At 38.5% G+C, this 16,265-nt stretch overlaps 1 protein-coding gene across 6 annotated transcripts in view; it reads left to right on the top strand.

The window, feature by feature from the left end:
- Positions 1-16,265, top strand: part of Ocln (occludin) — a 50,853-nt gene that overhangs the window by 11,672 nt on the left and 22,916 nt on the right. For all 6 annotated transcript variants that reach the window (XM_046456120.2, XM_046456121.2, XM_046456123.2 and 3 more), the window contains exons 3-4: positions 1,399-2,080; positions 6,366-6,527. In XM_046456120.2, the coding sequence (XP_046312076.1) occupies positions 1,399-2,080; positions 6,366-6,527 (844 nt within the window). The remainder of the gene's footprint in view (positions 1-1,398; positions 2,081-6,365; positions 6,528-16,265) is intronic.

A 16,265-nucleotide genomic window follows, 5' to 3' on the forward strand; every position in this document is an offset into this window, starting at 1 on the left:
CAGCTGTAGGCACCAGCTGGGTGTTCTCCAATTCAGCTCTGAACCTATCTACCTGGAGATAGCATAGATTACAGATTGAGGATACAGTCCTAGTATACTGCCTCCCACTTCTGATGTGTCTTAGGCACACTTAATGGCCTATGGTCTGACTGACCTGCTATCAATTGGGGTTCCCACAACCTCCTCCTTGGGTTTGATTAATTTACTTGAGTGACTCACAGAACTCGGGGAAACCCTTACTCTTACTAGTGAACACCAGATAAACAGATACATAAGGTGAATTATGTATGCTCAATGTCTTACTCTCTTGACACAATGAACTGTGGAATGAGAGTATCCTGTTCAGTTTTTTGACTCCATTGCCCAGAACAGTGCCCAGCACAAGTCAGCCTGACAGCTCCAGTAAACAGTTGTTAACTGAATGAAAGAATGAATGTGTTTTCTTTTTTCTTTCTTTCTTTTTTTTTTTAGAGAGAGAGAGAGAGAGAGGGGAGAGAGAGAGAGAGAATTTTTTAATATTTATTTTATTTTTTGGCAGACACAACATCTTTGTTTGTATGTGGTGCTGAGGATCGAACCCAGGCCGCACACATGCCAGGCGAGCGTGCTACCGCTTGAGCCACATCCCCAGCCCCTGAATCTGTTTTCTTAACTAGGAGAATGAGGCTGTCAGGAACTACCCAGAATAGGCCAGTGAGTTGTTATGTTCAATCGCACCTGTCCTGTGCCACACAGGCAAAAAGGTTGATATCATTGTTCTAAAAGTGTCTGGGTCTCAACCCTAGGAATTACAATTTATGGTATGTACCATCTGAGATTTTTTTCCCCCCTGCAGTGCTGGGTATTGAACTCAGTGCCTTGAACTTGCTAGGCAAGTGCTCTAGTATATGAGAATGAGAACAAAAATGATTATGTTACATCCCCTGCCCATCATCTGAGAGTTTTACATTTTCTAGGTGATCCTAAGATGGAGCAAATTTTGAGATCCTCTGCTCTGTAGTATATACAGAGTAGTCATTCTCCAGGTATGTTTCTAAGGCTGGTAACATCTGTATCAGCTGGAAACTTGTTTTATCTCAGAACTGCAGAATTAGTAACTCAAGCTAGAACCAAGAATCTTTTAATTGGGCCTGCGGTTGTAGCTCAGAGTGCTTGCATAGCATGTATGAAGCACTAGGTTCGATCCTCAGCACCACATCAAAATAAATAAATAAAGATATTGTGTTCAACTACAACTGGAAAAAAAAATCTTTTAACAATCCTTTTCAGCTGATTCAGTGGGCCATAATAATAGTTTCATTTACCAATGGTTTGTTTAAATTATTCCAAGTGCTTTGTATATTCTTTGTGCTTACACTAAAAAGTGCTAACATAAAGTTCTTTTCATATGTATTTCAGCAAACCGAATCATTATGCACCAAGCAATGACATATATGGTGGAGAAATGCATGTTCGGCCAATGCTCTCTCAGCCTGCATATTCTTTTTACCCAGAAGATGAAATTCTTCACTTCTACAAATGGACATCTCCTCCAGGAGTGATTCGTATTCTGTCTATGCTCATTATTGTGATGTGTATTGCTATATTTGCCTGTGTTGCCTCCACACTTGCCTGGGACAGAGGCTATGGAACTGGCTTACTAGGAGGTGGTTTTGGCTACCCTTATGGAGGAAGTAGCTTTGGTGGCTATGGAGGCAGCTATGGCTATGGTTATGGCTACGGTTATGGCTATGGAGGAGGCTATACGGATCCAAGAGCGGCAAAGGGCTTCCTGTTGGCCATGGCTGCCTTTTGTTTCATTGCCTCATTGGCAATATTTGTTACCAGTGTTATAAGATCTGAAATATCCAGAACAAGAGGATATTACTTGACTGTGATAATAGTGAGTGCTATCCTAGGTATCCTGGTGTTTATTGCCACAATTGTCTATATAATGGGAGTCAACCCAACTGCCCAGGCTTCTGGATCTTTATATAGTTCACAAATATATGCCCTCTGCAACCAGTTCTATACACCTGCAGTTTCTGGAGTCTATGTGGATCAGTATTTGTATCACTACTGTGTGGTGGATCCCCAGGAGGTATGAATAATGTTTTGTTTGTCCCTATCCACTTGGGTCAAAGGGTTTCAACTTGAAATATGTAATAGAGTCACTCTGGAAATGTTTTAAAAATATTGGCTTTGGTCAGATGTGGTAGTGCATGCCTGTAATCCCAGCAACTTTGGAGACTGAGGCAGGAGGATCACAAATTGGAGGCCAGCCATAGCAACTTAGTGAGACCCTCAGCAGCTTAGCAAGACCTTGTCTCAAAATGAAAAACGAAAAGGATTGGGGATGTAGCTCAGTGGTAAAGCGACCCTGAGTTCAATCCCCAGTAACCTGCCCTTCCCTGCCACCAAAACAATTGATGCCAAGGCTCTTCTTCTAATTATATCAGAATGTGGTGGAAACACTGGGTGTCATTATTAATATATAATTAAGATACTGTATAACTCTACCCATTTGAAGAACAGTTCACTGATTTGTAGTCTATTCAGAGGATTGTACAACTATTGCCACAGTCAATTTTAGAATAATTTCACTATCTCAAAAAGAGTTCCTGGGGTTGTGTTGTAGAGCACTTGCATAGCATGCTTGAGGCACTGGGATTGATCCTCAGCACCACATAAAAATAAAATATTGTGTCCACTTATAACTAAAAAATAAATAAATAAAAAAAGTCCCTAGTACCCAATAGCAGTTAGTCTTCATTTTTCTAACCCTTCTGGTCAACCACTAATTCTAATTTGTCTATTTTCTGTGTATTTAATATATTCTCACAATATGTGGTCTTTTGTGATTGGCTTCTTTCACTTAGCATGGTGTCTTAAAAGTTTGCCTTGTTTTTAGCACGTATGAGTCTTACATTTTTATTGTAATCCAGTATATGTACATGTCACATTCTGTTTATCCTTTGTTGATAATCATTCAGGCTTTTTTCTTACTGGCTGTTACAAATAATGTTTTGAATGTTGGTGTTCAAGTTTTGGTGTGACCCGTGTTTGAATATCTCTTGGGTTGGATGTAAATCTAAGGGTAGAATTAGTAAGTCACATGGTGATTCTGTTTAACCTATTGAGGAACTACCAGATTTTTCCAATGAGGTTGCATCATTTTATATTCACAATATTTTATATTTCACACCAGAAAGGTGTAAGGGTTCAGATTTCTCCATTTTCTTACCAACCCTTGTTATTGTCAGTCTGTCTGATTCTAGCCCGTACTAATAGGTGTCCTTGTGGTTTTCATTTGTATTTCATTGATAGCTAAGTTGTTGAGTATCTTTTCATGTACTTATTGGCCATTTCTTTATGATCCTTGGAGAAATGGCTATTCAGAATCTTTACTCATTTTTATTTTTTATTTTTATTTTTTTTTTAATATTTATTTATTTTTTAGTTCTTGGCGGACACAACATCTTTGTATGTGGTGCTGAGGATCGAACCTGGGCCGCATGCATGCCAGGCGAGCGCTCTACCGCTTGAGCCACATCTCCAGCCCCTCTTTACTCATTTTTAAATTTGACTTTTTTTGAAGTTGAACCCTGGACCTCACTCATGCTACACAAGAACTTTGCCACTGAACTACATCCCCAGCCCAAATTGGACTTCTAAAAATTCTTATATATTTGGATGTGTCTCTTATATCCACATGTAAATATTATCTCATTTTGTTATTCTTTTTCCATTTTCTTTTTTGTGTCTTTTGCATAATAGCTTTTGTTTTTGTTTTGTGGTACTGGGGATTAAACCTGGGGCCTTGTGCATGCTAGGCAAGTGCTCTGCCATAAGGCTACATCCTCAAGCCCAAATTTTCAGTTTTAATGAGGTTTAATTTATTCAGTTTTTTTTTTCTGTTGCTTGTGCTTTTGATGTTATATCTGAGAATGTTTGCCTAACTCAAGGTCACAAAAACTTCTGTGTTTTCAGAGTTGTATAATTAACTCTTACAATTAGGGCTGTGATCCATTTTGAATTAATGATGTAAAGAAAGGATTCAAAATTCTTTGCATATAACTATCCAGTTTTCATAGTATTTATTGAAAGTACTGTTTCTTCATTAAATGTTATTCATGAATTGTCAAAAAAAAGAATTTATCCTATGATCTGGGGATATAGATCAGTGGTATAGTTTGCCAAGAAGGCACAAGGCCCTTACTTCCATCCCTAGCACTGAAAAACAAACAAACAAACCTTGTAGATGTGAACATTTATTTCTGGAGTCTTAGTTGATTTGGTTCATCTATATGTCTATCCTTATGCCACTACCACACTGCCTTGATTACTTTATCATTAATTTTATAGTAAGTTTTGAAATCATGAAGTGGGAGTACCAGACTTTATTTTTTAAGATTGTTTTGGCTAGATTCTGGGTTCCTCTCACATTACCATATGAGTTTTTAGGACCAGTCTATCAGTTTCTGCAAAAAATTCTGCTAGGATTTGGAAGAGTTGTGTTGAATTTGTAGATTGATCATTGGGAATTTTGTCATCTTTATAATGATAAGTCTTCCAGTCCACGAACATAGAATGTCTCCCCGTTTACATAAATTTCCTTCAGTGTTTTTTTTTTTTTTTAAAGTGTTTTGTAGTTTTCAGAGTCTCTCTAGATCAAATTTACAGGTGAGGTTGAGAACCCTGCTGTTCAGTAACAATGAATCATCCTAATTACATTAGCATCTGAAATGTTACTCATCTGTTTTCTGTTTTCTTTTTTTTCCTCCTTACACCATCTTAGGAATTCCCATTCTTTTACCTGAATGAGTCATTCTTTTAGGATTAGACTTTCTCCAGTAACTGTCTATCTTTATTTTGAAGACTGAATGTTTTCTCTGCAAATAAAGTATTTCTGAATGTTTGTTGCTGCCATTCAGACCTAGCTCTGGAATTGGTACTCCTGTCTTACCACATTCCCATCCCTCTATTTGAAACCTATATTCTTTGAAAAAGGATGTCCCTGTCAGATGGGTAACTGAAAGGTGAGCCTCTATTACCCTTTAGTAGATATCCAGGACAGAGACTTGGTACCTGCCTCAACCTCAAGTACTTCCCAGTCCAGCACACCACTTAATATAGTTATCAGATACAGAAAGAACCATCCAGAATAGGAAGTTTTCTGTCACAAGGCCCTTTCTATTACGTATATGAGACTCTGAAAACAGGAATCTGTCAGACCTAAGGAACCTTTAATTCAAGGCTCAAATTTATGGTTTGATTAGATTCAAGTCTTTTTTGGTACTGGGAACTGAACCCAGGGGCGTTTAAATACTGAACCACATCCCCAGCCCTTTATATTTTTTTATTTTGAGACAGGGTCTCGCTGAGTTGCTTAGGGCCTTCCTAAATTGCTGAGGCTAGCTTTGAACTCTCAATCTTCCTGTCTCAACTTCTTGAGTAGCTGGGATTATAGGCGTGTGCCACTGCGCTTGGCAGGATCCATGTCTTGATCATTTATGGTTATACAGATCCTCTATGCACTAAAATTTTTTACATTCTGTGTAAAAATATTTGCCAAACATGTGTTATGAACAGGATTGTAAGCACTTTTGAGATTAGCATTTTCCAGCCCTTTAGAAGTATATTTGTAATTCCTTTTACTGGCCATCCTCAAAACTGTCTATAAAAACACATTCCTGGGGCTGGGGCTCAGTGGTGGAGCGCTTGCCTAGCATGTGCGAGGTGCTGGGTTCCATCCTCAGCACCACATAAAAATAAATAAATAAAGGTATTGTGTCCGACTACAACTAAAAAGAAATTAAAAACAACAACAAAAAAAACCATTCCCTACATGGGCAATCTTTAGAACTAGTTTTCTATAGCTCTAAACTAGGGTGATGAGAATACCTAGCTTTAAGCCATTTTGTCCATTGTCCCAGAGGTGAACACCTATAAAAATTTAAATATAAATATAATTAATCATATTAATTAATATGAAGCATAAGAACTATAATATAATAATGTTAATGTATAAATTGTAATTAATTTTAATCTAATTAATTAATGTAATAATATGTATCAGCTTTAGATTATGATTTCCAACTTATTTCAATGCACCTGTGTCAATTTTGTTAAAACTGTCACTGAATTGAAAGCTTGGGACTGAATGGGTTAAAGTACATTCTGAGGATTTTGTCAAGTAGTGCATGTGCATGCTTTACCAGCCTTAGCCTAGTGGGTGTGGGTTAGTTTTGCTTCAGCATTGTGTCCATTAAGCCATAACTATTTAGTAGGTCCTAGGGTAGATAAGGATTTTAACTTGTAGAGGGCAGATTGTAATTAATTAAGCAATAAAAATTAATTTGCAATGTCTTCAAATCCCTTTTTAGGCCATTGCCATTGTGCTAGGATTCATGATCATTGTGGCTTTTGCTTTAATAATTTTCTTTGCTGTGAAAACTCGAAGAAAGATGGACCGGTATGACAAGTCCAATATTTTGTGGGACAAAGAACACATTTATGAGGAACAGCCACCCAATGTGGAAGAATGGGTAAGTGTAAAGGAAAAAAACAAAACAAAACAAAACTTTGAATCTTTTATTAACCCCCAGGTTTCTGACTCTAAATTTTGGGTATTTGGTTAAACTGTGTGCTTAGAATTGTTGTCTGTGTATATTGCAAAAGTTGTTGCTTTCCATTTTACTCAGAACTGTGAAAGGATGGGATAAATGGAAACTGTTTTGCTAGAAGGTAAAAATCAGGTTTCCAGCTGGGTGCAGTGGCCCATGTTTGTAATCCCAGCAGCTCTGCAGGCTAAGATAGGATCTCTCAAAGCCAGCCTCAGCAACATTGAGACACTAAGCAACTCAGTGAGACCCTGTCTTTAATAAAATACAAAATTGGTCTGGGAATGGGCTCAGTGGTTGAGTACCCCTGAGTTCAATCCCTGGTACCCCACTTCCCCCGTCTCCCCCCAAAAGTTTTCATTTTCAAGGAACAGGTCTAGTATCTGAAAAGAAGTGACTTCTAAAGAAATCATGTAGAAAGAGCTTGATCTTTGCAAAAGAAAAACAATGTCTTCCTCCTACCCCCTTTTTGTTTCTCTGCTTATCATTTTGAAGGAAATAATATCACCCTGGGTGCTGTCTTGGGTCAAGATTGGCAAGGGTGTTTTGGAATATTAGCAGTTGGCTACTACCACACCTGGGGTGGAACCCCAGGGCCTCGCACATGCCAGGCAAGTGCCCCACTACTGAGCTGCATCTCCAGTCCAGTTGGGAGGATTTTAAACTTTCTACATGAATAGAAGCATGACAAACCACAGTGACTAATTCTATACTGATAGTTATCTATGAAATACTTCAGTCCACAAAGAGAGATTAAAGACTTGTTTTTTGTTTTATTTTGTTTGGAGATTGAACCCAGGCCTTGAACATCTAGGCAAGTGAACTACCACTGAGCTGTACTGCTGGCCCTGTTTTTTTTTTTTTTCTTTCTTTTAGTTTTACTGGTGAATTATACCATTTATTTAATTAAAAATTAACAGTTATTCGTAAACTCTTCCAAAGTGGAAAGAAGGTAACACTTTATACTTCATTCTGTGAAGTCACTGTTACCCATAGCCAGATTAAGGCAGTATAAGAAATTATATACCAGTTCAGTCCTAATAGATACAGATGCAAACATTCCTGACAAAATCTTTGCAAATTAGAAAGGGTTTATATAACATGCTGCCAGCCCTATTTTAAAATTTTATTTTCAGACAGGGGCTTGCTAAGTTGTCCAGTCTGACCTGGAACTTGACGTTCTCTGGTGTAGGTGGTATTTCAGGCATGTCCTACTGGTGTTCTAGTTTTAGTATATACTAGTAATCTTATCAGCTTTACTGAAAATCCAGAAAGTCCCTTGGTCCAAAAATATCTGCCAAATGGGTAACTGAACTATTTAATGAAGGTGCCTAAACAAAATAAAACAAAAAGCAAAAAATAAAGCAAAAAACAGGAAAGCCAGATGAGTGTGGCATGTGTTTGCCACCTGGATGAAGGTCACTGTGTCCAGGAAAGCCCTCCTTCATTCCCCCTTTAAGGGTGAAGTGTGAGGATGAGTTTTTTTGCCATCTTTTGTTTCAGACAAGGCCATCTATAGATGGAATAGGACAGTCTGATGTGAACTATGAAGTAAGTGTTTCACTCAGAGTTTCTGGGTGTGTCTATTTTCACTGGCTGTTGTATTTGTTTACTTAAGGTTTCGAGAGAGACCAAAAAAAAAAAAAAAAAAAAAGAAAAAAATCCCAACTCAAGGGAGACCAGTGCCAGTAATGTTAGAGTCCCAGTGAACTTTGTCCTCTCACCTGAGCTTACTGTCATGAAACATTAATTAGTTCTATCTGCTTTTGATAATGTGGCAAAAGATAGCCTTAGTAACTCATGGCGATGATGACAAACTGAAGAAAATGACTCTTAAAAAGGCATTATTTTTGGGCTGGGGTTGTGGCTCAGCAGTAGAGCAGTTGCCTAGCATGTGTGAGAAACTGAGTTCGATCCTCAACACCACATAAAAATAAATAAGTAAATAAATAAAATAAAGGTAGTATGTCCAACTACAACTAAAAAAATTTTTTTTTAAAAAAGGCATTATTTTCAAGCTGGGAATGGTTAGCATACCTGTAATCCCATGACTCTGGAGGCTGAGACAGGAGGATTGCAGTTTGAGGTGAGCATGCAGCATTTTAGAGAGACCTGGTCTTGGGAGTAGGGGGTGTGGAAGGACTCAGGTATGTAGCTCAGTGGTAGAGCACCTCTGGGTTAATTCCTGGTGCCACACAAGAAAGAAAGAAAGATAGCAAGAGAGAGGTGGCAGGAGGGAGGGAGGGAGGAAGGAAGGGAAGAAGGAAGGAAGGAAATTATTTTTGAGGAGATAGTGTTTTTATTTTTAATTTAATCTAGTTATTTGTGTGTGTGTGTGTGGCACTGAGGATGGAACCTAGTACTTCACACATGCTAGGCAAGTGTTCTACCACTGATCCACAACCCCAGCCTGAGATAATGTTGACCTTGATTTAAACAGTGTCCTTGTAGTGAAATATCACATATAGTACTCAATAAATATGGATGATTTTTTTATGTATTACTTAAAATTTAACTTTTGAAAACAGCATCATTTTTTTTTTTTCCTTTTTTGGTACCAGGGATTGAAATCAAGGCACTGAACCACTAAGTAACATCCCTAGCCCTTTTAAGATTTTTTTATTTTTAGACAGGATCTCTCACTGAGTTGCTTAGGGCTTTGCTAAGTTGCTGAGACTGGCCTTGAACTTGTGGTCCTCCTGCTTCAGCCTCCCTAGTTGCTGGGATTTCAGGTGTGCACCACCATGCCTGGCTAAGGCATCATTTTTATACAACTTCCTCTGAATTCCTGGAAATTTGATAGCTTATGAGTTGTTTCTTGAAAGTTTCATTGTTCTGTCTGTAACATTTTTTTTTAAACATTTATTTTTTAGTTGTAGTTGGACATAATACCTTTATTTTACTTATTTATTTTTATGTGGAGCTGAGGATCAAACCTAGGGCCTCACACATGCTAGGTGAGTGCTTTACTGCTGAGCTACAACCTCAGTCCTGTAACATGTTTTTCATTTCTTGAAACTTAATAACCTGTTGAAGAACAGATATATGACTTCCCAAATTTATGTTTTTTGTGATAACCTAATATTAGGCAGATTCTTTATTTTTTTCCCTCTTCTTTCAGTTTGCCTTTAGAAACTCTATTTGAAATAAGCGACTTGGAGATGGTTGTAGCCATCTCTTCTCCCCTTGGCTGCCGAGTTCTTGTTGCTGAACTCAATATCAAGTTCCCCTTCTTTAATTTCAGCATCACAGGAGGCCCATTATTTTTTCTTTTTTTTTTACACTACCCCCCCCACCGCCATTATTCTTAATTTCTCTGTTTTTCTACACCTTTCTGCTGAACTTGGTTTTACTGTGGTCATGGGCTGTCCCACTGCAAAAGTAACCCTATATCTGAAATCTATGTGGAGTGCATCAGTGATTTTCTTCTATTTAGAAATTAGTATCATCAAAATAATCTAGAATTTCCGGGTGTGATGGTGCATGCCTGTCATCCCAGCAACTCAGGAAGCTGAGGCAGGAAGATCACAAGTTCAAGGCCAACCTTAGCAACTTAGAGAGGCCCCAAGAACTTAGCAAGATCCTGTCTCAAAAAATAAAAAGGGCTGGTGATGTGGCTTACTGGTTAAGTGCCCCTGGGTTCAATCCCTGGTATCCCCCTACCCCCAACCAAAAACAAAAAAATCTAGAATTAACCTCTTATGCTGTGTACAGAGTAAAACTTTGGTTCTAGGCATGTGTGAGGTCCCGAGTACAGTTCCCAGAATACCCCACCCACCTTACACCATGCACACACACACACAAATAGTAGAATGCTAAGGCAAGAGACTCTGCACATAGTTAATCATGGTTGATTGTTGAGGGAGAAGAAAGAATTAATGGAGAGCTGGGCACAGCAGTGCACACCTGTAATCCCAGTGACTAGGGAGGCTGAGGCAGAGGATTGCAAGTTTGAAGCCAGCTTTAGCAATTTAGCAAGGCCCTCTCTCAAAATAAAAAGGATTTAACTTGGGCTGGGGATATAGCTCAGCTGGTGGAGTGCTAGCTTTGCATGCACAAGGCCCTGGGTTCAATCCCCAGCACCACCCCCAAAAATTTAACTCAGTGGTAAAGTTTAGTCCCCAATACCAAAACAAAAAGAAAAGCTAAAGTAACAAGGAGCTTCTCAGTGTTCGTTTACTCTCTCCTTACAAGTTGGGATAGGTCCAGAAATGTACTACCATATTAAATATTGCCTTTCTTCCTGGACTTTTAATGGCTTTAAGATCACCTCTCCTTCCCCAGCAAAGACATGTCAAAAGCTGAGATTTCAGAGTTTTAAACAGGATTTAGCCCTTTTGTAATATCTGAGAAAACTTGGAATTTCCTTATTTCCTGCCCCAGTGTGCATAACACAATGGTTTCTCTGCAGGGATTATTAGTTGTTTTCCCCCACTCCCCTTTTTGGGTACTTTGTTTTTGTATAAACAGGCCATGTTTGCACACTGTTTGTTAACCTGGTCTTTTATAGGCACTCATAAATGCCTACCAATTCAGTTGTCTTTTAAATCTTCTAAGGTTCTTTTAAAATTATGAATCTTTATTTTTTGTTATGTCCTTAAACCCCAGATCTATTTATTTTCCCCAGATTTAAAAAAATGTGCTTTAGGGGCTGGAGGTGTAGTTCAGTTGTAGAGCTCTGGCTAAGCATGTGTGAAGACCTGGGTTCGATCCCCAATTCCAATAAATATGATTGTAAGTATGGAGGGTTTTTTTGTTTTGTTTTTGTTGCTGGGGATTGAACCCAGGGCTTCATACATACGAGGCAAGTACTTTACCACTAAGCCACATCCTAGCCCCTAAAATACACAGAATAAAATTATAAATAAGGGACTAGGGATGTAACTCATTGGTAGAGTGCTTGCCCAGCATGTGTGATTCAATCCCCAGGATGGCCTCCCACTGCACCCCACCCCCGTACCCCCGCCTCCCAAAAAAAAAAGAAAAGAGAAAGAAAATATACCAGAATGGTAACTAGAGGGAATAGAATTTTTTCTTATACTCCATTATATGATCAAAATTCTGTATACTTGGCCTGAGGATGTGAAATTTATGTTCCTGCGTGTTTGCTAGTAGCATTCTATTGTAGACATGTATTTGGCCAACCCATGTTGTTGCTTAGTAGGTTTTTTCAGTTTCAGCTATATTGACTAATGGCTTTTGTTGTGGTGGTTTGTAAGAAGTTGTTAGTATAAAAGCAATACTAATTTATTATGACATAATGCAAATAATATAAGAAAAAATGAGGGAAAAAATGAAAAGTGTTCTCCCTCTTTTTCAGTTTTCTGCTGGGGCCTTTCTTAATAGATAGATTTGTATCCTTCTAGATTGTTTCTTTTCTTGTAAAATTGTTGACTTAATACGTTCTGAGACCTTGTTCTACCAATTCAGTCATTCTGAAAGAAGGTTCTAATTGATGTTGGATGGTTGCTTCCCCCTACCTCTGACTCTAGGTGTCTAATCACATATACAAATTCAGTACAGTAGAGCAGAGGGGCTCTAGACTAGAGCCAAATTGCCTGGGTTATTATCTACCTTGCCAGTTACTTTTGGGAGACTTGACAAGGTTTTTCATGTCTCTGCCTCAGCTTCTTCATCTCTAGAATGTGTTGTTGGAGGTAGCTGGGGTCTACCTGGCGTCACCATTGTCTGATCTCTATTTTGTAACATTCCATGACAGTTTATCCATTCTCCTGTTGATGAACTTTGTGATTACTAAAAACTGCATTGCCAGGCACGTTGCTTGCCTATTATGAGGAGGGTTCTCTGTTTAATCCTCAGCATTGCTAATTAAATAAATAAATTTTTTTCTTTTTGGTACTGGGAATTGAACCTAGGGGATTTAACTACTGAGCCACATCCTCAGTCCTTTTTTAATTTTTTGAGACAGTGTTTTGCTAAGTTGCTTAGGGCCTTGCTAAAATGCGGAGGCTGGCTTTGAACTTGTGATTCTCCTGCCTCAGCCTCCTGAGTTACCATTGTCTTAATTGTATCATGGAGGTGTTTATAACAGCAGAACCCTGGGGGCAGGCACAGTGTGCCCCTTGTAGTTCATGCTACTCTAGAAGCTAGGGAAGGAGGATCTCTTGAATGCAGGATGCAGAGGCCAGCCTGGGCAAGATCCCATTTAAAAAAAAAAAAAAAAAGTACAAACCCTTTACACTGAGTGAACGTGCTCATAATTGCCTAGGTTGTTTTGTTACCAGGCCAGAAACTAAGCTTTGCCTGATTTGTGCATCATGTAGGCAAAGAATAGCCTTCATTTGTAGCTATTAGTTCTTAAATAGCCTAATGGGATTGTTAATACTCCCCCTTTTTTCCATTCTTGGTGGATAACGCTGTCTTTTTTACTTCTAATGGATGTACTTTTTTTTTTTTTTTTTGGAGTGTTGGGGATTAAATTTAGGGCCTCACATGTGTTAGGCAAGGCTCTAGTACTGAGCTACACTACCAACTCATTTGTGATATTTTTAACCAAAAAATATGTCAAGGAAGTTTGTTTGGAGAGAGTGCCTAATATAGGGGCAATAGCACTGATGCCGGTACTTGTTGCAAGCTGATTAAACTCTATGGATCTCAGTTTCCTTATCCATTATATTAGCCAGTGTTATTCTGTCTGCCTCTCAAGACTAATGTGAGCTGCGTCTGAGAAAATGGATACAAACAGTGAAATTATCCTGTCTGTCTGACGGGGATACTGAAAGGAAAATAGCTGACCTTACAAAAAGAATTTTGATGTCGCTTTAATGGACATTCTTGCCAGGTACAGTGGCTAAGGAGGCTGAGGCAGGAGGATTGTGAGTTCACAGCCAGCCTTAGCAACTTATCTAGGCCCTAAGCAACTCAGTGAGACCCCATCTCTAAATAAAATATTAAAAAGGACTGGGGATGTGGTTCTATGGTTAAGTACCTATGGGTTCAATCCCTGGTACCATAAATAAATAAATAGACATTCTTCTAATTACAGGTGGCAGAAATATAACTTGAATTTACTTAGGTGAAAAAGAGGAATTTATGTGCAAGATTTTGAAATCCTAGAAAGAGTTGAAACAACTTAGCCTTAGAAGACAGGGATGGTGACTGTTTCAGGAATAACTAGAATCAAGGACTTAAAGGACCTTGGGATTTGCTTTCTCACCTTGACTTTCTTTCTGCCTGGGTAGTCTTTATTTTCTCTCAGGGAACACAAGCAGGAAGTAGCCAATTAGCACTCTAGAGTTTTCATATTGGTGCTTCATCTGACACTGGCCTGGGAAGGGACCCTGAATCATGTGGGTCAGAGTCATGTGGATCTGGTGACCATCCTTACACTGATCCACTGTGGCCAGGGTTCCCCTCACATAGCCTGGCCTATGGTCTTCCCAAAGTTAACTGTATGGAATGAGGAAATGACTTCTAGAAAAAGGTGCTGTGTAAACCTCATGTACTATAAATATGTTGCATGAATTGACTGCAGTTGTCCCTTGTTTTTGATAATCTGGTCATCTGACCAAGTTTACATTCAAAGTGCAAATTGAACAGTTAAAAATGAGTTTCTGAGGGGCCAGGGTTGTGGCTCAGTGGTAGAGCACTTGCCTAGCATGTGTGAGGCACTGGGTTCAATCCCTGCCACCATATAAAAATAAACAAATAAAGGTATTAAAAAATAATAAAATGAGTTTCTGAGCCAGGCACAATGGCACACTCCTGTAATCCCAGTGTCTCTGGAGGCTAAGGCAGGAGGATCACAAGTTCAAAGCCACAATCAATAATGTAGTGAGACCCTAAGCAACTTAGTGAGGCCCTGTCTCAGGGGAATAAATAAATAAATAAACAGACAAATAAATAAATAAATAAAAAATCCCTTTCTGTCTGCTTGAGCTGGGTTTCTTATAAGGTCAAGGGACTATGGTCTAAGCAGTTGAGAATACCAGATGTGGGACTGTTCAACTATGGGTGCCAGAACTGAGTTGGGAGGGACTAACACCTCTGAGTCCATGGAGATGAGTAATTCATACATATATGTGTGTGTGTGTGTGTATGTATATGTATATATGTGTATATGTATATGTGTGTGTGTGTATATATATATCATATTCCATGTATGTATACCTTTATTTTATTTATTTTTATGTGGTATTGAGGATCAAATCCAGTGCCTCACATGTGCTAGGCAAGCATTCTACCACTGACCACAACCTCAGCCCTGAATAATTCATATTAATCTTTCTGTTCAAATTCCTTTACCACATCTGCATTTTTAGAGCTTAAATATACAGAAACTGGCGCCTGGCTTTGGAAAAACATATCTCTACAGTCAATATTAAGGACTGATTATAAAACTTATGTGCTTGAGATTAGTTTTATTGATACCTACAGTATTCTGGTGAAGTCATAATTGAAAGTTAAGAGCTTCAGTTTTAGGTGTGCCTAATTTAGTTGCAGTAAAGTGAAAGAAAGGATCTGAGGGCTGGGGCTGTAGCTCAGTGGTACAGTGCTTGCCTAGCATGTGTGAGGCACTGGGTTCCATCCTCAGCAACACACACACCAAAAAAAAGAGGATCTAAGAGTGAGATTGGGGTGAGGTCATCTGATTTGCCTCTCTGAACTCACACAAAGGAAGCTGGAGATCTGAGTAGACTCACTACAATAGTAAGATAACAGCTAGCCAGTGGTGACAGATGAGTTTAGACTCTGTTTACTCACTGCCTTTTCCAGTGTAGGACATCAGGTTAACTTGGGTTTGAGCTTCACAACTTAATATTTTTGGCAGAAAAGCTAAAAGTAAAACAAAAATCACAAGTGTACAGATGGGACAGGATCTCTGCTAAGCAACTTGGATCTTGTCATTTGTGGTCAGCCTACATAGGATAGCTTTTGGTTTCTTTGACTTCTGATGAAGGTTTTACTTTACTCCAGGGCAGTTTTGGCTGTTCATTTAATAGATTACTTTCCTGAAAATGGGAAAAATAAATGTTCCATCCATGAATATGCAAGTAAAAAACAGGGCCAGCACATAATATATTCACAGTCAATAAATTTTAGCTATAATAGTAATTGTTGGTATTTGCAGTGATGAACTTGAATAAGTGAGCTTGGGTAAAAGTTTCCAAAATGTAACTACATACATATAACATTGGTTGGAGTTTAACTTACTCTTACCCATTTGGCTACAAGCTTACATTAAGAATAAGTGTTTTCCTCAAAGGTATAGGCAGGTTGTGCATGTTATCTCCCCCTGCATATAGATGCACACAGGGAGAGAGATGTTAATGGTCCAGCTACAGGGTGGTTTGGGTAATTCGCATCAGACTTCTAATGAAACTTGTATAGATATTTTTCTTTCTTTTTTTAAAAATTAATTTTGTTTTATTTATATATGACAATGGAATGCATTACAATTCTTATTACACATATAGAGCACAATTTTTCATATCTGGTTGCATCCAAAGTATATTCACACCAATTTGTGTCTTCATACATGTACATTGGATAATAATGTCCATCACATTCCACCAATAGATGTTTTTCAACTTGTACAGGCATTCTTTAATATATAGGCAAGATTACATTGTTATCTGTGGCCTCCAATAAACAAAATGGACCAGAGTGGAAGCCTCCTGTTCACTTTCAAAACCACCCAGG

This window comes from Marmota monax, unplaced genomic scaffold (genome assembly GCF_021218885.2).
Source record: "Marmota monax isolate L192 unplaced genomic scaffold, Marmota_monax_Labrador192_F-V1.1 WCK01_AAM20220418_F8-fsc00130, whole genome shotgun sequence".
NCBI classification, from domain to species: domain Eukaryota; kingdom Metazoa; phylum Chordata; class Mammalia; order Rodentia; family Sciuridae; genus Marmota; species Marmota monax.